Source organism: Cupressus sempervirens, chromosome 8 (genome assembly GCF_028749045.1).
Source record: "Cupressus sempervirens isolate cs-2001-9-10 chromosome 8, ASM2874904v1, whole genome shotgun sequence".
In the NCBI taxonomy this organism is placed as follows: Eukaryota; Viridiplantae; Streptophyta; class Pinopsida; order Cupressales; family Cupressaceae; genus Cupressus; species Cupressus sempervirens.
The window spans coordinates 419,773,386-419,799,181 of record NC_143125.1 but is presented as its reverse complement, the minus strand read 5'-3'; the positions used below and the strand labels follow the sequence as shown (position 1 = coordinate 419,799,181).

At 36.2% G+C, this 25,796-nt stretch overlaps 1 protein-coding gene across 1 annotated transcript in view; it reads left to right on the top strand.

Annotated features, from left to right (window-relative positions):
• Positions 1-2,441, top strand: part of FUS9 (Ubiquitin-conjugating enzyme family protein) — a 56,443-nt gene extending 54,002 nt beyond the window's left edge. The window contains exons 3-4 of the mRNA XM_089797959.1: positions 1,772-1,919; positions 2,039-2,441. Of these exons, the coding sequence (XP_089654085.1) occupies positions 1,772-1,919; positions 2,039-2,136 (246 nt within the window). The 3' untranslated portion in view covers positions 2,137-2,441. The remainder of the gene's footprint in view (positions 1-1,771; positions 1,920-2,038) is intronic.
• The last annotated feature ends 23,355 nt before the right edge of the window (positions 2,442-25,796 follow it).

Sequence of the window (25,796 nt, the reverse complement as noted above, 5' to 3'; positions counted from 1 at the left end):
ATGGCTATGACAAAAAGGGCCAGAAGTCTATTATTTAGTACCTACAGCAAAATGTGACAGTATCATTTGCACCACATAATTTTACAAAGGTATTTGGGGTTCCTAGTAAAGGACAACAAGCAGCTAAGACTCTAAAGATGACCATAGAAGAGAGGACACACCTTGCTGAGTTGGTTTGCAAGGATAATTTGATAGAAGCAATGGGATAGCATTTGGAGCAGCATTAGAGGCATAAAGAAGACCTTTGTGAGGAATGCGGAGTGGAGGTGTGTGGTAGACTTGATAAAGAGTAAGCTAACTGGAGAAAGCCGCACATCAAATATTGCCCTCTTCATGCTTCCACAAGTGAAAGGCCTCTATGAGGGTAGGGTCTATAATTGGGCTCAATTGCTTTCAAATAGGTTAAAGGAAATTTTTGTGCTGAAGTACAAAACCTTCTATATGCCCCATCATGCTATAGCATTGTTTCTTGAAGCATTATGCACTCAGGTTGCCCCTAAGCATTGGGGAAGCTTTGTGCCGGAAAATCAGGTTGAACCATATAAGCCTGCAATGCTCTATTGGATTCATATGGACACCATAGCAAGTGAGGGAAGTACCAAGTCCATGGAACCACAGAGGAAGGCAAGGCAGGAGGAACCAGCCACTCAGAATTCTGGCATGGAGAGTAGTGATGAAGAAGAGGAAACAACATCTGGGGATGAGGAATCCAGTGAAGAGGAAGAATACCAGACTTCGCAAACAGCCTTAGTGGACACATCCGTAGAGGTCATGGAAGGGCCAGTTCTAATCGACATGACTCTTGGTACAACTTTTCCTAACAACTAGTTAAGTACTTAATTCCAAATCTACTTGCTACAGCTTTGCAAATGCTGTTTGGTTTAGCAAAGCAGGGAAAGTAAGTGTAATAATGGCCATAATTCTGTTAAAGGATAAATTAATGATAGTTTTATTTTTTTAAGAAAGCCTTTCTAGAAGTATGTTGAAATATTGGACAGGTATTGTTTGTCTGTAAGTATGAAAATAATAGTTATAAAAAAGGATTTTATTCTTTATGCTATGTTGTATGAATTAGCACGATCAATATTAATGGCACCGACGGTTTACTTTCACAATTAGAGGTGACTGACATGAGATCCTTCGCTGTTCTGTGTAATGGTTGAATCAAAACAGCTTTACTTTTCATTTTAAATCAGATATATTGTTTCAAGAGATTTCTATAACAGTACTTCACATATAGTTCACATTTTCCTTGGATTTAGGAGTGAGACAATTGAAAATTACTTAATGACATAATTTCTATTACTGGTTGATGATTGCAACCAGGTCATGATTTTGTCTCTTACCATTGTTTCTTTTAGTAGATTGCATGGAATCTTATTTGCAATGAAGCATCACAATGATTCTTAATGTGGTTTTTCTATTCGGTAGGAGTAAGAGATTGTTTCCTTACGCTAGAGATCCTGATGGGGACTTGCATTGTAAGTTTTGGACGAACAATGATTTTGTGGAGATTCTCCAACAAGAAATCCCATTGTTTTGACTAGAGATGAAGTGGACTTTTGACTAGTTTTAGGTATATTTGTGAGTGTTGCATTACTTAAGACATTTTTTGCTTGTTAACTTTTTAATTTTCTGAGTCATTACTGTATTTTCCTTTCTAACAAATAAAGAAAAATATAGACAATATCCAATTCAGGAACAACATGCCATTTTGTTTACCTTGTACTAACACCTGTTAGAATTATTAATGTTGTTATTCTGTATGTAGGTGGTGTTTAGAACTCGAATTTACCATTGTAACGTTGACTCAAGTGGCCAAATTTGTGTGGACATATTGAAGGATAAATGGAGTCCCACCTTAACAATATCCAAAGTGTTGCTTTCAATTAGTTCCCTGCTTACAGATATCAATCCATGTAAATCCTTGAAAAGTTCTTATTACAGCCAAATAAATCTGTTTCATTCTTCATTTAAGCTTTTACAATATGTGATATTGACAACCCTGATTGCTTTTTCCTTTCAAATCCATTGACAGATGAATGTCTTGTTCCAAGCATTGCTCATCAATATGTGACGGATCGAGCAGAACATGACAGAATAGCTGCAGAGTGGACAAAGCGATTTGCACCATGACTAATTTGCTTACATACATAGGTTGCTAGCAAATGACTAATTTCTTTGGATATTTTGTAATATATGTTCAAAGTACACGACTAATTCCTTTGGATATTTTCTAGTATATGTTCAAAGCACTAACTGTTTGTTGCTTAAAATAATTTTTCTCCATGCAAAGGATGAAACAAAGATGTATTCTTTCATCAGCGTGCATTATTACGTTTGATGCTGTTAACCTGGTGCAGAGAGACTTAATCTAGGCGTGTTCTTTTTGTGGAAGTTAATCTTTAAGCATATATTTGAATAAAGATTAGTTGTGGACCTAGTGGGATCAAGTGGTAGATATGTATAACCTCAACATGATATCAGCATGTGTGTGTACCCGATAAGCTTTTCCTCATCATTTTTTTTTCATATTCGGTGATATTTTAAAATAGGCCCATGCATAGCATACACTCACATGAACAGGGAAAGAAGCAATTACAAACCCTCACATAAAAAGGGAAATAAGTAAATTGCAAAACATGTGGCAATCATCTTGTCTGTTTTACAACCCTATATTTTGGACATGGCGACCATGAAGACATTCTGTTTTACAATCCTGCTTATTCAAAATATGCTTATTATCAATAATACATTTAACGTGACAGGATTACATGTAAAATAGATATTGACAGCAATGTGCTAAATGCCTTTAGTGCAGCAGTAATTTCAAGTAGCAATAGTGTACATGTTTCATTATATGCAGGAAACAACTTTGTCACATATTGTGCTAATGCTACTATCAAGTGACTAGTCAAATTTCTCAGGACAATAGATTTGAAACTAAAAAAATCTAATTTGTTATATCTTTTTAATTTTACATGTGGAATAGATATTGAGAGTAATGCGCTAACTGCTTTTAGTGCAGTAATTTCAAGTAACAATGGTGTACATCTTTCATTATATGCAATAAACTTTGTCACATATTGTGCTTATGCAACTCTTGAGTGACTAGCTAAATTTCTCAAGATAATAGATTCAAAGTTTTGAAAATATAGGTCTTTCAAGATAATGGATTCACGACATATTCCATAGAGAATCAGACTCTGTACTCCTTGGAAGTTTTAGACTCGCATGGTGTTCAAACTTATTCCATGCATTGAGCAGGCTCAGGCTCATAGCACCCGTGTGGACGTTGTTAGTCTGATTACATCAATAGACATGACATTCAAAGCATTCCACTGCAAATGACCCAACAACCCTCTGTAGTAGATTTTAGAAGAAATGGCTACATTGATTTCTTTCCTCATGACACAACATAGCGGTGAATATTAGTAACAAAGGAATATAGCCATCAAATAGGCAATCAACATAGAAGACATGGAATCACGGGAAATTTCACTCAATCAACTTTATTATTTCAAACTCAGAACATGGGAATCATCACCGTTGTGAGTACATTGAGCAGATTGATGCCCGGCTTGGCAGATATATATAGTTAGCAATACATATAGATGCCTTTAGTGGCTCAACAAAGAAGGGAATGGCCAACAAATATAATAATGAGATGATATGCACCAAAGAAGGTATAAACAAAATAGCAAACCTTACTCAATGGATTGAGAGAAAAGGAATAGAACAAACATATTAATCCTACTCAGTACTCAGTAGGAAGCTTCACTCAACGGTCAATAAAGAAGAGAATGACCGACAGTATTAGTGATATGAGACAAGAGAAGACAATAGCCAAGCATTCTAAGCGATGACAACCTAGAAACGACAAGGAAGATCCCAATCATCAGAGAACTCCAGTCAGCAAATACGAGCAACAATCAATGAAAGAGAATAATACAAGAAAACATAGTTTGCCGACTAATAAACTAATGGACTCTAACATACAATAAACACAAAAGAAGAGTGATTGATATATTGAATCTTGGACCATTGGTTATGGGGGATAGCTTGTGCATGTGACTCGTAGATCCAAATCCTGAACCCTGTATTATGTAGAATGGTATTGGCAATTTGAGAACGAGCATGTTTTTCATCAAAACAATGAATAATGGCTTCGCGACAATGTCTATAAATTTAGAAATGGTAATATCAACAATAGTCACAATAGAAGATTTGTAGATAGTCATGAAGAGGGCAAGAATAACGATCAGTTATGAAAGCGATTTTTTCCAATAACAACGGAAACACTAAGGATGCAATGGGCACAAGGCATATCTATTGGTTGAATGATGTATCATTGCATTCATGCGATCTAAGAAGACAATCTCTCAACACTTGTCCAGGAGAAAAGAATTGGTTCATAAATTATATGTGGTATTCACCCAAGAAGATATCAGAGATGAATAAGTCCATCCCAATTATTTTTGGGCATTGGTCACCAGGTAGGGGATATTGTACATTATATACATCAAACAAAATACTTCAGAAACATATCATCATGTTCACACAACTGTCATTGAACAATCATTTTTTAAAGATAATTCGCATTACATGTGTAACCTTCCCAAATAATATCTGAATTCAAGTTTAATAAAAAGGAGTTTGATGATTAAAATCAGTCTCAGATACAAGAAGAAGTTTGTTTAGGCTAAACAAATAAAGAAAGAGAAGATAAAGAACAATTGGATGTAGAGTGTGACAACTTATGTAAATACTTGTGATGATGCAATAGGTCAAGGTTTGATAATTTTTGCTCCTAGACAAATATCCATAGATATGGAATGCCTTTGAGAGGGAGGTGGTTTTCACAATCAATCTTGTGAAAATATAGCAATTGATTGCTTAACAAGCTGTGGAGAGTGTGAGCGTCTAAGTTTTGAATATGTTAAAGAAGGTAAAATAGACATGAACAAATTGCTGTAATGCAAAATATAAATAAAATATTAGTTATATTTGCACATCGAGAAGTAAATCCTCTAGCAGATGGGCATGACAATAAGATAGTTGTATTTAAATGGGATAGTTGGGGTTCTGCCCTTATTGGCCTTAAGGGCCGAGTTGACACATCTTTCGAAGAGGAAGAGTCTAAATTGACATTGAGAGAATTTTTGACAAACCATTAGATGCAACCTTAGACGAGGAGGTCAGGAGGTTGATTCAAGAAGTTGAGCTTCAAAGGGAGAAATTACTAAATGTATTTTGTTCTAATCTTAGGATGGTCATCTTCCTATCTAGTCTAGGGTTCGATCTTATGATTGGAGGTCTAAGGTGGTCTTGGATCTAGCACTTCAAATCAAATGTAGATCCTTCTAGATGATGAGAGTCTGTTGGAGCAAGGTATCTTCCATGGTTGGGAGCATTTGATCTAGGTATGCTACCGTAATAGAGGAAGGAACTTGAGGATTTACTTTAGTTGACTTCCAAGAATTTGGGTTATGTTGAGAAGGTTTTTCTAGTGATCAGGAAATGGTAGAAGTTAGAGAGCTATGGTTCATGAGATGGACTCCCATGTGTGTAGGTTGGAAGGCCTAGATGTGGACACCTAGATTGTAATATTCCTAGGGAGACTTGGTGAGCTTGAGATTCACCAAGAGTGATGTAGACTCCAATCTTGTATTTCATGACATGTCAAAGCATGTTGAGATCAAATATCAATATATTAGAGATATGGTGCAAACAAATGCTTAAAGAACTAATGATTGATATTCTTACTAAGCCTCTTGCCAAAGTGAAGCTTGTGCATTTTTTAGACGAGCTTGGAGTTGTGGGGAATGAAGCCCTTGCTATGAGGGAGTCTCACCATCAATAATTTTTTGAGATTTAACTTAATCCATTTTTTTTTGAGATGAAGAAATTTGAGTTTTCAGCCCTTGTAATGCACTTTTATCAGAGATTGAGAAATTTTAGGTGTGAACCCTTGTAATGCATTTTTCTCTAAGACAGAAATTTGAGGTGCAATCCCTTGTTAATGAATTTTTCTCAGTGGGGGAGAATTTTGAGGTGCAAGCCCTTGTTAATGAGTACTTTTATGAGAGAGAAGTTTGAGGTGCAATCCCTTGTTAATGACTTTTTCTCTATGATGGAAAGGTTTGAGGTGCAATCCTTTTAATGAATTCTTCTTTGCGAGGGTGAAGTTTGAGGTGCAATCCCTCATTAATGTATTCTTTGTCTTTGAGGGAGAAGTTTGAAGTTCAATTCCTTGTTAATAGATTCTTCTCTGTAAGAGATAATTTTGTGGTGATAACTCTTGTTCCACCATCTAGGAGTAGCCATGGTGGATGTCCTGTGAGATAATATATGATTTAGAACTTGTGTTTATTCACCCTCTTAGAGTAGCCATAATGAACATTATGATGAGATGAGTACATCATGTTGAGTGATTTTGTGATGGGCACTTGTGCCCATTTGCATTTCCATTCATGGGAGTTGTCTTGGTGGACATACCCTTTGAGAGTAGCTATAGTGGATATCAGACAACACTTTTGTCATTTCACCTTTTGGGAGTAGCCATGGTGAAAACCATGATGAGATGATGGATCCACCCTCTAGGAGTAGCCATGATGGATACAACTACATAACTTAGATATTGTGAAGGATTCTTCCCTAGCTAAGAGGAGTGTGTAATATCCCCTAATAATAAACTATATAGTTTATTATTATTTTACCTATATATGATAATAAAAGAGTATATTATTATATTAATATAGTATACTAAATGAATATAGTAATATAGTATAATACAATATAATGTTATGAATGAGAATATATATATATATATATATATATATATATATATATATATATATATATATATATATATATATATATATATATATAATCATAATGAAAATAATACTCATAAATAAATTAATCATAAAATATAATCACAAAGAAGAAATACAAAATAACCAATGCACTAATTAATTAAGAGTTGCAACTAAAATATTATCATACTAAGATTAGCATCATTAATTGACATTGTAAATTTAATACAATATGTTAAAGTGATATGATTTGGTCAAAGACAATGAAAAGGTGTGGTTCAATGCGCACCGAAGAAATATTATCCTCCATAATGCACTATCCCATAAATTGTTATTAGAGAAAGGGGTGTGATGGGTTTAGATAGAAACTATCTACGTGGAGAGACATGCACTAAGAGATATTATCTATCAAAGATATATAATGGAAATCATAAACATTAATTTAGGAACAAGTAAAAAAGCATTGATGAAAATTAAAGTTGCAAAATAAGATGAGCATTTAATTGTAGAGAAACAAATAATAAGTAGTGTTAAAAACAAAGACATTGGTAAAATAGTAAAGGCTGAGATTATTAAAATGAGATATTAATAACAGTGATACCCAAAACTCAATGGTAAATAGAAGTAAAGGGACTGCACAGGGAGCAGGGATAAAGAGGACAATTTGATATTGCTTTAAGCCACAGGCAACAAAGAGAGTATTGAAGACTGGAAGACCAATAATAATTAATAAATATAAAAGTGGATAATGATAGCAGATACAAAACCAACAGGTTACCAAAATTGGAAAGTGACCAAGACAAAAAGATAAATAAAAAAGAATATTAATTAGTGAAAGATTATAAGTATTACATGGATATATTCATTCTTAATAATAAACAAAGATGGTCAATATCGAGAGAGAAATACCAGGAATAGACAAAGGGAAGAAGATAAATATGAGACTATTAAAAAGGAGATCAACCAAGCATAACATGGTAACAATAACAATAATACCAAGTGCTAGGAATTAACAACACCCAAAGTCATCAACATAAGGAGCAGATGGACAGTGATAGGAGTTTGGAAATTTGTAGAACCATCTTATATAAGGAAGTGCAAAGACAATGTTAGGAGCTATATTGCAAAGATTAGTAGCTAAAAACTCAGAGAATATTATATATTTAAAGAGCAAAAACATCATACATATTTCAAACGAAGGAAGTTATCGACTACAAAGGTATGATTCATTTAATTAATATATTAGATTATAAAAATATTTGATTGTTGATAGAGATGAGAACTCATAGAGACCCATCAAGATGGGTAGATGACATTCTTTTTTTTGGAATTTCCAGTTTCTCTAAAAGATAACTCAAAGATTTGTGGACATTCTATAAGAATGTAGCGATTCCAAATTGTTATAGAGATCTCAGAGACATTACATTGGTATCAGAGCATGATCTTGGCATCTTGTAGGGTAAATTAAATTAAACAAAATAATTAATTTTTTCTTTTTTTAAAATAGTCATTCTAATAAAAAAGAAGGAATCTAAAAAGTATATGATTACACTTAGTTTACTCTGAATAAGGAAAGAATGAAGTGAGGTTGGGGTATACTCACTAGTACATTTGCAGGTAATTTGTGATGAGTATGTCTCGCAATCTGATGGCCTTGAGTGGCAAGTGCAATAGTCGAATGTACCAAAACAAATCCGTCGCACGTTGCCACACTTTCAATTGGAGTCGCAATCACAACAATGACTGCTGTTAGAAATTGTATCCCTCATCATTTGTGCATGTCACATTATTCAGCTCGTCATTGCAATAAGCGTCACAATATTTGTCTCAGTGTCACAATAGGCATCACATGTATAGCCTAGATGTCCCAAATCACATCGCAATAGGCATCACATGTATAGCATAAACATCACAAATGACGTCACAATAAGTGTCACGTGTATAGCATAGATGTTGTAATAGGCATCACATGTATAGCATTGACATCACAAACGACGTCACAAATGGCATTGCAAATATAACACACACATTGCAATAGATGTTGCAATCAAAGCATAACCGTTGCAATGGAGATTTCAGAGGAGGTGATCGCTGAGGCTATGGGATTGGAGCTCGAGGGTATCAATTTCTATAGGGAGCGGAAATTGTTTGACAGAGCTACTGAAGAATTTGTTGAATCCGAGCTTGAGAAGAGCCGTCTGGTCAAAATTGGTAAGTCTTATATCAACCCGGCTTTTGTCTCTCGGCCTTGGCGCTTCGTATTGTTTGTGATTATGGAGTATTTAACCTTGGATAGGAGATTCACGAAATGCTATGGATATCATTTTATGCTTGCTAACCACTTTAGGCATAGTGTCAAAATCAAATTTTCCTACTATCTGATGCAGTCACTTAGTGTTTCTATTCAAGCTATCCAGAAAGACCCAAATGGCGAACATGTCTTCCATGAGGGTCTCATGGTTCTTATAATGAATGTTCTTAAATCTAAGAGGATAGTGAGGAACAGAGGTTGCATTAAGGATGCTGATTATGATACCGAGGGGAGTGTTTAGGAGAAGGGTTATGACTCTGAAACCCAAGATGAAGTTGAAGGGGGTGAGGTGAATTTGAACAAGGGCTTTGGCAGTAGGTCTAAGAAGAAGAAAAGAGTGGCTGGTCACTCTGATTCTAAGGAGAGTGATTTTGTGGAGGATTTGGAGGGATTACAAGAAGAAAAGTGAGGTTAAGGGAAAGAGGATTAAGGACAATCCGGTGGTGAGGGCTTCTTCTCCCTCAGATGGTGAAACTTTTGCTCGTAGATTGGAAAGGAAAAGATATCCTTCAAGACGCTTGGAGAAGCAATTTGGGTATAAAGGTGATTTAGGTGATGAGGGGTCTCAGGAACAAGGGATTCATCCGGATTATAATGAGAAGTATGATGGTATTCCTAGGTTTCTTAAGGGATTGCATGGAAACCTAGGAACTATTCTGAAGGAAATTGGGTAGGAATATGCAAGCCTTAAGGATGGAAGTTGGGCATGCCAGAAAAATTGGCCGTGGTGAGTGCACTCTTGGTTAGCATATCGACAGATTAATGGAGGTGGTGGGGAGTGCTGAAGATACCAAAAACTTAATGCAAAAGATCCTGCAATTGGAGGCTAAGAACAGGGCAATGGATAGAGATTTCAATGCTAACTAGGGCAAGATCACAATGATGGAAACAAAGATAAACAACTTGGAGAAATTGATCAAACAAATGGATGACAATGTGAGTACTTTGATGAAGAAACTAGAAATGGATAAAGGCTAGGACTCCCCTTAGGTTATTGATAGCCAAGGCCCCTGCAAATGCACCAGAGCTCACTTGAAGAAGAGTGAAGATACGAGCAAGAAGGATGAGGTGAAGGCGGTGGCTGAAAACATGCTGATTCTGGCGGATCAGGCACTGGACATGGTCAAGACTACCTAGTTGGTTCTTTGCTGTCTCTTTTGTTGTCTTTTTGCTGTCTTTGTGCTGACTTTTTGCTGTCTCTATCAGCAGTTCCCTCTTTGGCCTCATCTTTGTTCTTTTTGGAGGTCTATTTCGTGTTTACTTTTATTTGCTCTTTCTGTTTCTTGAAATACTGGTTGTAAAAGGTTTTGGGTCCTTTAAAACCCGCTTTTACTTAATCAAAATTGTTGCAAAACATGTAACAATATTTTGTATGGTGTCATGGTAGGTGTCCCAATATTCAATATAGTGTCGCAATTGTGACATCCACCTGCCCACCATTTCCACAACATTGTTGTTGCTTGTACAATATACATGTCATAAATGGTGTTGCAAAATTAAGCCTTTTGTCACAATTGCAACAACCTTTTCATGGTTTTTAATAGGGCTGTCGCCTTCTAGAAGATTGTCTTCTAGATGCCAAGCTTGAATGCGATACAAATAGCTCTCTAGCATTAGTCTTTTATCCCCCACTTAATGGCCAAAATTTGATACTCATGAGAGTCATCCACTCTCTTCGAAAAGTTAAAAATTGCTGCAACAAATATGAGCATGTATTCATACTTGTTACTGCAATTTTTACCTTACGGAAGAGAGTGGACGAGTTGTAACTATTGAACTTTGGTCATTTGCAAGGCTGATCAAAGACTAATGACAGAGACCTATATGTATCATATTCAAGCCAGACATGTCTAACATGATCTTCAAGAAGACAACGACCCTATCAAAGACCATAATGTATAACCCAAACTGTGTCCACTTCTGCAAAAATCACAACCAAATTCAAATTAGTTAAGGTTTATTTATTAAAGGAAGCATTAAACAAGTTTAAAATTCTTAAAATTCTTGAATTTCTTGGGTTTATTAATTTTCCAAGTCCTTTATGAGATTTTTTTTGAGTTTGGGCATCGAGTTGAAGTAAAAGATGAGCTCGCTGAGTTTGGGCCAAGTCTAAATCTTTTAACACTAAAGGTGCTACATCAAACCCATATATATATATATATATATATATATATATATATATATATATATATATATATATATATATATATATATATATATATATATATATATATATATATATATATATATATATATATATGATACTTCTATAAATCCTAATGGGGAGGTTATGGAGGCCCTCTCAATACACATTGAGAGGATAACACACAAGGTTGAGTTAAGAGACATCATCATTTCAAAGTTGTAAAATTACAAACAATTCAGAGAAAGGCTTTCTTCTTTCACACTAGCTACTCAAGGGAGAACTAGGCATTGAATAATGGAAATTAGAGCTTTATATCTTACAAATCATGGACATTAGCATTGATTGGTTACAAATATTTAAATATCTTATGTGCAATCTTGCGGTAGTAAGATTGCACTGAAAGTGCTCCAATTTCCAAAACTAGTATTTAAAATAATGTGCATGGAAATACTATTCAATGATAATGGTAATGATAGATGTCACCAAGTGACCAAGTAGAATGGTATCGTATAGGCATGTAGACACCTAGATAATATTCCTGTGAATGATATCACTCCCACACCGCATCATATACCCACATACAACAATGTAACATAAGGACTACATACGAGAAAAATGAGCAAGAGTGAATGAAATGTATTCTTGTTGTTTAGAAGCTACCTGCTTACAAATTTCATTTCAAATTCAAACTTCACAAATATATATTGTCAATATATTTACAATTGTTCATTTTGAAAATGGCCAATTGAAGTTCCATATAGATCTTGAAGGAGATAACTTACTTTTGCAAAAGAATGACAAGTCATTTTGCAATATATGAGATGGCAAGTACTATTAGTGCCCATGTAGAGAAGTAAAGGTTTGAGCTTAATAAAGAGACTCCACTTCACATATGAATTACTCAAAGAATTATCAAGGTTTAGTCAATAACGCATCACACGATATAAATTTAGATCATGACTAATAGGACATAGGATGTTAGGAAAACTCAACAGACCTTTCCATTCGATGAAATCAACAACTTTCCCACTTAATATGTCAGCTCCAATCCGCACACCAACATTGTATAAAGAACCAAATAAAGAGTACTACGGTCAAGTATGGGAACAAGATATATATACACATTAAGTTCATATTCATCTACATGATACTCTATACCAAATAGAGGAAATAATAGTACACTAGAAATCAAAATCAAGATACCAAACCTGAGAAACTATGAGGCTAAGATCACTCAACATTTTATCTTGAGCAGGTGATGAGTATCCATTCTAAACCAAGGCAACATTCATTAGTATCTAACAAAGATAATACTGAATACAAATAAACATGAAAACTGCATACATACCTACAAGAATGACAACTGACACATTAGAAACTTTCGAATATAATTAAGATAATGCAACAAAATATAAATGCAGGGGAACTAGAGACACACAAATGCACATATATTTATCCAGGTGTAAATGCTTGAATAAACACCCATTAATATCTAGGAGTTTGTCAAAATAGTGACAATGGTCAAAATCATAGGAAGGATGCATGAGAACAAAAAAGTACTAATTTAGTCATCAAGTTTTTAAAACAAGTAATTGTGACAATGCAAAAGGTAATGACATGAAATAATGATAAGAGACAGCGAATGAAATGAATAGTATATCACAAGTAATATATATCTGAACAATGATGTAGTAAGCTCGAGGAAGTGTCAAGAATGTGGAAAGATAATACTTTGTCTTCAAAGAGCACTAACTAGAATTTCAAGTACTATATACATCGTGTAGAGTATATACAACATGACCTCTCTTCTCACACATAACCCCCTAACTGTTGTCCCCAAACTTGTGCCATTTGTTCCCCCATACACAAAATCCATCCTCAATGAGTAGTGGAACATTGCTTGGGGTTGATCAAAGTAAATAACCACCCTAGGGAATTTCTAGATTTTGGGTCCTTCATGATGTATTAGAGTCATTTGAGTCACAATGAGTCTATATATAAAGAAAATTGGAATTAAATTGTAAGTTTTGCCTCAATTATCCATTTATGGCCTAGATTGGTGAAAAAGGTCATTATTATGTAAAGAGATCCATGAAAGGATAAAAATGATGTAAAAATGTTATTTAAGTCCATTTGAATATGCTAGAAAGTTTTACATAAAGTTATAAGGTCATGTTGTTAAAAAGTGTCAATAGTGTCAAGAAATTGCAAAAAGTGCGATGTTGCAAAATTGCACCAAAATGTTGTAAGTGACAAAGCAATCAATCCAAAGATAGTTAGAACAGTTTGTAACTATGAAAATCATTATAAAAATATGTGAATGGTCAAGCATGAAAGGGGGAAGGCAGATTGGAGGAAGGTTTTTAAGGTAATACTCTTTAATCACTCTGACTGCATGTAAGTCTGCAAACATTTGGTGACAGTCATGGAACTTATTGCCATTTAGAGACAATTCCTTTCTGTGGTGATTAATTAAATTTACTGCAAGGAAGTTGATGTTGAGAGGCATAGGTGTATGTATTCTATTTTGGAAGATCAAGGAATAAACCTACTAATGAGTCCTAGGTTTCTCCATTTTTTATGCTGCAGTCATGTGTGAATGTATTTCTTCATATGCACATAAGGTAATGAATTGAATGATTGTTGAAACTCATGCATAACTGATGTATAATGAATTTCCTTTTATTTGGATCAAGCTAGATATTTTTCTGTGGATTGTGGTTTTTCTTAAAACTCTGTAAAACCTTCATCTAAAGAGTCTGCTACAAGGGTTTAATGATAATTTTAAATGCAACCAATAAAAAATCATAAAAGTTAGTTGTATTCAAATACGTTCATGTATCTCTCAAATGAACTTGGTCTTGTGTTGTATGGTTGTGGCACATGCAAGAAAAGTGATGCCCTAGTGAGCAAGGACAATAAATTTTCATGGTTTTAACAATAACTTGAATTATTTCATCAATTTGCTTAATGTTTAAGGGTTCCCAAGTATTGTAATAGTTGGATAATATTGTGACAACTGTAGTGACCCCTGTACCTACATGATAAAACAATTTAAAGAATGCTTGAAGTAATTGGTTGCAATTTAAATACTTGATTATTACTTGATGTTACTTTCAGATTAGGAAATAGGTTATTTCTTGTTTTTGTTTGCAACCAAGATACGAAGAATGATTGTTAAGTGGAGTTTTTCTATATAAACTATGGTTAGCTATGGTGTTAAATGCCAATTGCAAGAAGGAACTATTTTAATATGTTATCAGTGAATGCTGTTTGTCAAATAGACATTATGGTTAGGATATAGGGAATGTGACTGCATAGAGATTGGTTGTGTTGGAATGTGGATCTTACATGGGACCTTTTTATCTGTGAATAGAGTATGAACACCATTTTTTAACTATATTATATGGGGACAACATGTACTTCCTTGTTATAGAGACAATGAATTGGTTGATTGGATAATAGAAGGCTAATGTGTGAAGGCATTGTTTGTTAATCAAGACTAATGCATAGGTCTTGGAAGGACTAATGGATAGCAGAGTAACAAGTACATTGCATTGACGAGATTTGGTATACATATATGAATGAGTGGTATACTATTTCATGATCAGAATATCTTAACTTTTTGATCGTGTGTGATCAGACTTATGACAATGATAAGGAAAAGTAGGGTCTCTAAATAGTGAACTATGGTGAAGCTATTTAGAAACCTTGGATGGACAAGGTTTATGAAGGTATGGATAAGGTTAATGAACTATGGTGAAGGGTCTCTTAATAAATCCTTCTTTATATTCTCTGGTTTGAAGGACCATTTGGTTTACATATTTGAGTATTCTTTGGAAGTATTGTGTTGGAATGCTAAATAGTACTCTTGTAAAGCCTTGATAGGGTGATTGTTTAAGTGATACTTTGTAAGAACCCCAAATAGGCTCTACGCTGATCACTATTTGTTTCCCTGGGTGTAATAATTGTTTTTGGTTTATTTTTGAATGTTTTAAGCTGTTTTTGGGTTTTTGAGTTGATGAAAAGAAAATACAAATATTGAAAACTAATCTACCTCAAATTATAACTCAAATCTGATTATAATGCTAATCAAATTCATTTATTTAGATGGCTCCTAATGTTTGTACAATACTTATTGCTGGAAGCATACATTAAAAACATCATCATTAATAGTTGAAAAAAACCTGATTTTTGTCTCCGATACGCAACCACGCTGCTGGTTGCTTCCTCCTTGGGCAGCGCCTATCAAAAACTGCAATATTAAATCTCTGATTTTTAATTCACTGTAACGCTGTACTGTTCACAACACTGTAGCTGCTGTTATAACCCCTTCCAACCTGTAACTGATTCATCCAATTCTTTCATACTAAACACAATATTGACTCCAGAATGAAGTCAACTCACAGGCAAAATTCAAGTGATATTTCACACCCTCAAATTGCATCAACTCTAAAGATACTACGTTCTCCACAGTCTGAATTCTTCTTAAACTTGTAGAAACCCTTGTTGCCACAACTTCAAGAAATTTCACAAGGCAAAGTTTTTAAGAAATTCTCATAACCTGCTCTTGAAGGAAGACAAGGTTTGTTTATAAGGACTCCTCAACTCCAGAATGAGTCTCCACGCTCAATGTGGGATAAAAGATATAATAATAACATAAAAAAGGTTATTACATTAAAACTTAGAAAACCCCTTTTAATTTTTCCATAAGCTTGGACCCACAATTAATTGAAACGATGGCCCCTTTTATGATATCATGACCCTCACTTAAGTTATATATTATAACTTAACAATATAGGCTCAAAACCAATAATGTTTATTTTAACTAAATAAACATTAATATCTCCATTATTACTCAACATTTTTGAATGTCGTTTGGACTGGGAGCTAACATGATAGAACTGCATATGACCATACCCCTTTTCTAAAAATAGCAGGGGTCTATCTTTATAACTCCAAAACTGCTAAAAATAGCTTGACCAAGCCAAACTCAAAGGAAAACTCATCATAAACAAACTCTGGCAACCCAGAAGAGTACTCTGCTCTGGTCCTTGGAGGATCTCCACACCAAGGTGACCCTCTATCCAATCTTATTAGCCTACGAGGGTCTCTGATAGGCTAATCACCAGCTAAAGTGATGTCTCTAGCTAGAAGGGGACATCACAGTCTGCCCTCCTTGAAATTGCTTGTCCTCAAGCAATCTCAACTCTGGATGCTGTAAAATCTCCTCGCTCTCCCAAGTAGCATCCTCTACCGGCAAATCCTTCCATTCACCAAATATTCTCGGATGGTACATTTCCTCAAGTTCCTCTCTCTAAAATCAATGATAGCCTCCGGTATCAAAACAAGTTTTCCCTCATCATCCAGGGGTGGTAGTACTATAGAAGGCACAATATGATGCCCTATCACCTTTTTGAGGCGTGATACATGAAAAACATTGTGCACCTTGCTCTCCGCCGGCAAGTCTAACTCATAAGCCACCTCTCCCACTTTCCTGATAATCCTAAATGGACCATAGTATCGTGGCTTGAGTTTCTCGGCACCACTCTTCTTGAGAGTGGATTGATGGTAAGGCTGCAACATAAGATACACCATGTCTCCAACCTCAAAAGTCCGCTCAGTCCTCTTCTGATCTGCATACTGCTTTTGCTGATTTTGTGCCTTAGTTAGATTATCCTTGAGAGTCTTAACAAGGTCTTGAATCTCCTGTAACAAATCACCTGCACTGGGCACTCTACTGTCACTCAAAAGCAGATCCATAAAATTGGGTGCCTCATACCCATACAGGGCCATAAAGGGTGACATCTGAATAGACATGTGATAAGTGGTATTGTAGCAATACTCACAAAGATAAATCCACTTTACCCATGCCCTCTGTTGCCTTGCTATATAATTTTTGAGATATCCCTCCACCCATTTGTTTACTATCTCTGTTTGACCATCTGTCTAAGGGTGGTAGCTAGTACTCGGAGTGAGCTCTGTCGCACACAACCTGAATAGCTCCTGCCAAAAGTGACTCATAAACCTACTGTCTCTGTCACTTACAATGCTCCGAGGTAAGCCATGTAATCTGAATATCTCTTTGAAGAACAACTCTGCCACCTGTGTAGCAGTGTATGTAGCAGTGATCGGAAAGAAGTGTGCAAACTTCGTAAGGCGATCCACAACCACATATATGCAGTCTCTACCTTGGGCTCTAGGCAGTCTTGTGATGAAGTCCATAGACAAACACTCCCACTTCCTATTAGGAATTGGAAGTGGCTGAAGTAAACCGGCTGGATAGGAGTGTTCTTGCTTATTCTGCTGGCAAGTGGGACACTCCCTAACATATTGAAGTACCTCTGCTTTGAGCCCTTTCCATGTGAATCGCTCTCTAATCTGTCGGTATGTCTTGTAGAAACCAGAATGTCCTACCATAGGTGAATCATGAAAATATTTCAAAACCACCCTCCTCACTACTGATCCTGGGACCAAAAATATTCGTCCTTTGTAAATGATGAGCTCATTCACAAGGGTGTATCTGCTGTCCTGAATAATCCCATCTATGAATCCAGCTGCCCAAGTGTCCTTTGCATATTCTGCAAGGATCAAGTGTCTCCAATCCTCCGATATGTCTGTCAGTAAGCTCAAATGGGGCCTACGTCATAAGGCATCAACAACTACATTCTATGTCCCCTTAAAATATGTAATGTCAAAGTCATAGGACTGTAACTTGCTCACCCACTTTTGCTGCCTATCATTGAGATCTCGCTGCCCCAAAAAGTGTCTTAGGCTATTATGGTCAGTTTTGATACAAAATTTGCTACCTACCAAATATTGCCTGAATTTGGCCAAAGCATGCATAATGGCTAACATCTCCTTATCATATATGCTGAAGCTCCGCTCTGTCCCTCTCAATTTCCTGCTCTCATAAGCAATAGGGTGCTTCTCCTGCATAAGCACCGCTCCAATGCCCTCTCCGGAAGCATCACAATGTAGCTCAAAAGGTTTGCTGAAATTTGGTAATGCTAACACTGGACAAGAAGTCATCAACCCCTTAAATTTCTCAAAACACTCCTGTGCTTCAAGAGTCCACAAGAAAGCTCCCTTTCTCATCAAATCTGTCAAGGGTGCCACATGCCTGGAATATCCATCCACAAACCTTCTGTAGAAACCACATAGTCCTAGAAAGCCCCTCAACTGTGTAAGGTTCACCGGTGAAGGCCACTCCACAATGGCACGAATCTTTTCAGGATCCATGCACATGCCCTCTGCACTGATGATGTGACCCAAGTACAACAACTCTGTCATGCCCAAATCACACTTCGACTCCTTTGCATACAAGGATTCTCTGTCCAATATACCCAACACTGTGTCCAGGTGAACCAAGTGCTCCTCCCAAGATCTACTCTATACCAAGATATCATCGAAGAAGACAAGTACAAATCTCCTCAACTGAGGATGGAAAACCCTATTCATTGTTGCTTGAAAAGTAGCAGGTGCTTTAGTTAGCCCAAATGGCATAACTACAAACTCAAAATGGCCACAATGACATCTAAAGGCTGTCTTCTCGATATCCTGCTCTCTAACTCTGATCTGGTGATAACCTGATCTCAAATCTATCTTTGAGAAGAAGCAAGCTCCATGAAGCTCATCTATCAACTCATCGATCCTGGGAATGGGGTATCTGTTTTTAATCGTCTTCCTATTAAGCACTCTGTAATCAATGCACATCCTCAATGTCCCATCCTTCTTCTTTACTAACACCACTGAAGAAGCAAAAGGAGACTTACTTGGTCTAATGTGGCCCATAGCAAGTAACTCCTTTATGGTTTTCTTAATTTCATCCTTCAACCTCTTTGGATGCCTGTAAGGTGTAATCATGATGGGCTTAGCCCCCTCCTCTAACTCAATGATGAGCTCAATACCTCTGTCTGGTGGTCTACCTGGTGGAATGTCACTGAACACCTTAGAGTGTTTAACTCTAAGCTCCTAAATATCAGGAGGATATTCAATCTTATGCTGTCCCTCCTGTGATGGCATCAACATGCACTCTGCTGCCCACTCTACCTGATCATGTCGAATCAATCTAGCCATTCTACGAAAAGAGACCATCCTGAGATCACTGTCCCTGATTGCCTTAAGAATATGTGTCTTCCCATTCACTTTAAACCTCATCTCCATCTCCTTGAGGTTAAGAGTGAACTCACCAATATCGTGCAACCAACTCATCCCAAGAACTATATCTGTATCTCCCATAGGTACAACATAAAAATCTGCCTTAAAGTCATAATTATTAACTTTCAATGGGAGTCCAGTGATCCTACGATCACATTTGAGGACATAGCCATCCACTACCCTCACTCTAATTCCCCCAAACTCCTCTGTTTGTATGCCACGCTTCTCCACCATCCTAGCATCAATGAAATTATGAGTGGCACCTGTATCAACCAAGGTTATGACTCGCTGTCCAACAAGTACTCCTCTCATCCGAAATGACCCTTCTTGCTTAATACTAGTGAGACGAGCTTCCCTAAGTTGCCCATCTCCTTCCCCATCCTTGGACTCCATTTTAGACAAGTTTTCAGCCTTGTCTTCCTCTTTTTCACCATCTATTTCCTCTATATCAGACTGCTGATCTGAATTATCTGATTCTGATTCCTCATAGTATGCGCACATAACTCTGTTAGCTTTTCCCTTTGGCCTAAGAGGACAATCATGGTTTGCATCATAGGGTCCCTTACAGTAGAAACATAATTTTTTCTTCCTCAAATCGTTTAATGTTTCCCTGTCAAAAGGTGCTGGAGTTTTATCTTTAGAATCATTTTTAAAATCAGTCCTCTCTGATTTTTTATAAAATGGTTTGTTATCCTTACTAGAAGATGCTCCTTTGGACTGAAATTTGTTTGTTGGGACTGCATGTTCCATACTTCTTGCCTTTCTCATCGCTTCCTATAAAGAAATAGGATCAAATGCCTTTATCCAACCTCTCAGTGGTTCGGATAGGCCCTCAATGAAAAGAACTATCAATCTATGCTCTGAAATGTTTGGCACCATGACTGCCAACCACTGAAATTCACCAATGAAATACTCCAAGTTGCCTGTTTGTTTCAGCTGTGCTAAGTCCCGGAAGTAAATCTCTAGATCTTTCTTGTCAAATCTTTCAACCAACCTATCCACGAAGTCCTGGTATTCTGTCACTTGGTTATGCTGAAGTGTTACCATACCATGGTACCACCAATCATGTGCTATTCCCTCCAAATGCAAGGTGGCATATTTGATAGCTTCAATCTCTGTCATTGGCCTCAGTGCCAAAAATGTGTCAAGCTTATGAATCCAAGCTTGAGCTGTCATCTTACCACTCCCATCAAATGTAGGCATAGTAAGCTTGCCTGTAGCCCTCTTCAGCTCACTATTTTGACCTCTAGGCCTCCTATCTTGTCTGAGTGACCTGTAATGCTCTCTCCTCTGATTTACAAAGTGTTCAAAGGTCATCCTCTCCTGAACCTGCGGAGCTAATAATTCTCATTCATCATTTGCAGCCATGAGTGCATATGCGAATATGGGGTCTCCTGTCGCCTCCTCTATCGGAGCTTCTTCTGGCTCTTCCGGAACAAATGTAGGGCGTGTAGGCCTATCCGCTGTTCTGGAATGAGTCCGTTGTGGTCTCTGATTACCTGTAGCACTCCTGTTATCTCCCTGTTCTCCTGGCTCCCCATTTTGTCTAACAGGTGGGTTCATCCTTTCTACCATAGTAGTGAGTGCCTGTAATGCCTGTGCCATCTGCTGCTGCCCTGTAACCATAGCACGGTAGAATTCTCTGGTATCCTGATCATCATTATTCCTCTTGTTTCTAGGTGGACTACCATCATGCCTCTCTTCCATATTTTCTGTTTCCTGTAACTGTTCTCTTTCAATCATAGCTCTCCTACGAGTATGGTACCTATGTGATCCAATTTCCAGTGGCTGCATATGACTCCCCAAACCCTTAGGATGGTAGGAACTAGGCTCTGATACCAATGTAAGAACCCCAAATAGGCTCTACGCTGATCACTGTTTGTTTCCTTGGGTGTAATAATTGTTTTTGGTTTGTTTTTGAATGTTTTAAGCTATTTTTGGGTTTTTGAGTTGATGAAAAGAAAATACAAATATTGAAAACTAATCTACCTCAAATTATAACTCAAATCTGATTATAATGCTAATCAAATTCATTTATTCAGATGGCTCCTAATGTTTGTACAATACTTATTGCTGGAAGCATACATTAAAAACATCATCATTAATAGTTGAAAAAAACCTGATTTTTGTCTCCGATATGCAACCACGCTACTGGTTGCTTCCTTCTTGGGCAGCGCCTATCAAAAACTGCAATATTAAATTTCTGATTTTTAATTCACTGTAGCGCTGTACTGTTCACAACACTGTAGCTGCTGTTATAACCCCTTCCAACCTGTAACAGATTCATCCAATTCTTTCATACTAAACACAATATTGACTCCAGAATGAAGTCAACTCACAGGCAAAATTCAAGTGATATTTCACACCCTCAAATTGCATCAACTCTGAAGATACTACTACGTTCTCCACAGTCTGAATTCTTCTTAAACTTGTAGAAACCCTTGTTGCCACAACTTCAAGAAATTTCACAAGGCAAAGTTTTTAAGCAATTCTCATAACCTGCTCTTGAAGGAAGATAAGGTTTGTTTATAAGGACTCCTCAACTCCAGAATGAGTCTCCACGCTCAATGTGGGATAAAAGATATAATAATAATATAAAAAATGTTATTACATTAAAACTTAGAAAACCCCTTTTAATTTTTCCATAAGCTTGGACCCACAATTAATTGAAACGATGGCCCCTTTTATGATATCATGACCCTCACTTAAGTTATATATTATAACTTAACAATATAGGCTCAAAACCAATAATGTTTATTTTAACTAAATAAACATTAATATCTCCATTATTACTCAACATTTTTGAATGTCGTTTGGACTGGGAGCTAACATGATAGAACTGCATATGACCATACCCCTTTTCTAAAAATAGCAGGGGTCTATCTTTATAACTCCAAAACTGCTAAAAATAGCCTGACCAAGCCAAACTCAAAGGAAAACTCATCATAAACAAATTCTGGCAACCCAGAAGAGTACTCTGCTCTAGTCCTTGGAGGATCTCCACACCAAGGTGACCCTCTATCCAATCTTATTAGCCTACGAGGGTCTCTGATAGGCTAATCACCAGCTAAAGTGATGTCTCTAGCTAGAAGGGGACATCACATACTTCTAATATTGAAAAATGAGCTAGAAAAATGATGTTTGGATACTTTAATTGAATACTTCAGTTATGCAATGTTGAGATGATATGATTGAAGAACTTCTTACATGTTATATATTCAATGCTATTATTTTGCCTCTGATAAGTTGTTCTCATGATGAAATGAAGGATGGATCAATGAGATCCTAGAAGTTTGATAGTTTTGAAGGATGCTCTGCATAACATTTACTCTAGGGATGCCTGAATATTGCAATAAAGTCCAAAATGACAATGCTATGGATTAATGCCAAGAACTTCTGGAAGGAAAATAGATGCATAAAAAATATCATATAATTTGATGTTCCATGATTGGCTGAAAGATTCACTCTAGAGATGTCTAAATATTCCAATGAACTATAAAATAACAATGTTACGTATTCAATAAAAGATGCATTCAGGATTCGCAATTGACCAAGAGAAGATAAATTGTTGACTTTTTTAAGGCATTGCAGAATAGCTGGCATGTGATAGGCCAAATCTTAATGAAAATTCAGAAAAGGATGAAATATAAATACCCTCCGGGCTCGAGAATTTATTATTTGTTCAGCATTTTCTTCCTGTTATTTTGCAATCTTCTCTTCAATGGCCTCCACATCTGTTCCCTCCACCAATTTACATGCTGCAAACGTCAATTAGGATAGACATTAGCTAAATAACTGTAGTGTTCTTATATATAATATAGATATGTGTAATGTAGAAAGTGTTCTTAACAATACATCAGAATCATGCTAAAAGATTAATTTTGATAGATTTCCTAGTGCTACTGGGTCACACTTGTAAAATTACCATATAAAATCATTTCAATGCTTTAATATGCGCCATATATGTACTGTCGAAGATAAAAACAAATACAAGTATAAATTTCAAAGCTAAATAAACAAGAGCTGCAGGGCAGCCAAGTTTCTGCCATAGATGAGAGAAGATTCATGGTGGCTTTCACGGTTCAATCCAAAGTTTCCAGTTTAATCATAGTTGAACTCAAATGATGGGTCAAGCCTCTATTTGATTCTTAATTCTTTTAAATGGATTGATGACATAGAGCACGTCAAAGAGACATCTAAGAGTAGAAAGCATTAACTGGTAGTAGCTTTACTGTCGGAAGTTCAATCTGTCCAAAACGCAATGGTACAACAAGTGGAATTAGTTTAAACTCTTGAAAACAATTCTGAGTATACCTTGCTGAAATGGGCATGCACAATAAGCAACACTTATCTATGGTTTTGGTGTAGGCTACAGCTGGCACGCTATCAGTACCCACATGTTGCAAAAAAAAATATATAAATTAGCTGCCAGTTGTTCTGCATTGCGCATTAGCCTGTGGAGTGGACACAGAGGTTACTACGGGTTTATAGAGTGATGAGGAGTGGACACAGAGGTTACCTTTGAAATTTAATGTGCCTCTCATGAATCAGCTATGGAATGCAGGAATGCCTTAGTTTATATTAAAAAGATCAAAATTTTAGTGCTTTGATTCGTATGAAGCGATTGTATTAGGTGTGAAGCTATGTGGGAAACTCCCACCAGTTCTGCAAGTCCTTGGAACCCCGTGCCTCCTGAATTGGAAATCAACATATAAAAGACTTTTTTGATTTGGGAAAATCACACTGTGAGTACCGTGTATAAAAGGGTATCAGTCATTGGAATGCATTCTCGTAATAAGTACCTTCTGCGAAAACAGTGACCTTCAGACATTTATTCTGGCGCCTTCTCCTGTATAGGAATTCACAAACCCTGTAATTTAGCCAACCCAAATTTGCCAGCATTCATATTTTACAGACAACCCTTAAATATCGATCCCTTAAATATCGATCATCTTTTGTTCCTGGACACTAAAGGAAAATGTAATAATAAGAAAATAAATAATTTTTATTGGCTGAAGAGGAGAAGTTTAATCACCATTTAACGTTTAGCCTAGTTATCTGCCAAGGCAGAAACTAAGATACCAACCCAATGCTTACATTAAATTACAAGTAATCACCACCTATTGAATGTTATGCATTAAAATTTAGAGGCTCAAAAGGTTTCATTATAGGCTTTACCAATTTAAGTAATATGAATAAATTAATTGTAAGTGACGAATAATTATAACTTACGTCTTTAAACTCCTTCAGATAGTCAATCGGTATCTACAATAAACAACCACCTTAGAAAAATACCTCACAAATTTTAGTTGCATAAAAATTATTTTGTCACCTTCTAAAAAATGATTGATTAAAAATTGATATCAACACTAGTTCCATGTTTGCAGGTTGGGAATTTTAGATTGAGGTTGATGCCTCATTTGGGTGAAGTGGGGCTTCATCCTAAGGAAGTTGGTGCTTCGTATAAGTCTTTGAAGATGGCTCTGTATCGAGTGCTAAATTTTTGATGGGGCCAAGTATGATGAGAAGGTTCCTAGGTGGGGTTAGAAAGTTGTGATGTATTCAAAGGTTAATATTGAGCTTCACTTTGTTTCGAGAATGGTTTAATATTCTATATTAAAAAGGGCCAAACACATGAAGGTGGAAACATGACTCTAAATTCCCCATTAACATATAACATTAATTCATTCTTTCAACCATTAATAAAATGTAACATTCATTCATTATCACATGATAAAATTCATTAAGACTTTAAATTCGATATTAACACACAACATTCATCAATATTCATTAGCACATTATATGATTCATGAACATTAATCATTATCACATTGACAAATAAAGTTCAGTATCCATCAATTTAAGGTACATAGATTACAATCATTTTTCCCCCTCTTCCTCACGTAATTCTTAAGAGGAGTATCAATGACATCATCATTTCCACCCTCATTAGTTCCTCTTGTGATCTTATTGTATGCTTAGTTCTATGTTGTTTTGATTAAGTAAAAACAGGTTTTGAAAGAACTTGAAACCTTGTACAAAGGGACAAGAAAGATATAACAATGAGAATCTTAAAACAACTGTAGAGAACCACCCACCAAACTAGAGGGACACACTAATGTTCCCAACAAGAGGGCAAACAACCTACGAAAACATAAACCATCAAGATTTACATTTTGGTCCATTCTTTTGAGAACGTAAAGCCATATCAAATGAAGGTTTGGAGAATTTTTCTTTTTTTCCTTTAACTGAAGTCCAACCATCCTCTGCCTTCCTTGTAGCTTTCTGCCAATCCTGACTAACCCCCAAAACCCTCACAACAGAAGAGTCAACAACAGTGTTTTGGAAAGAGTCAACAACA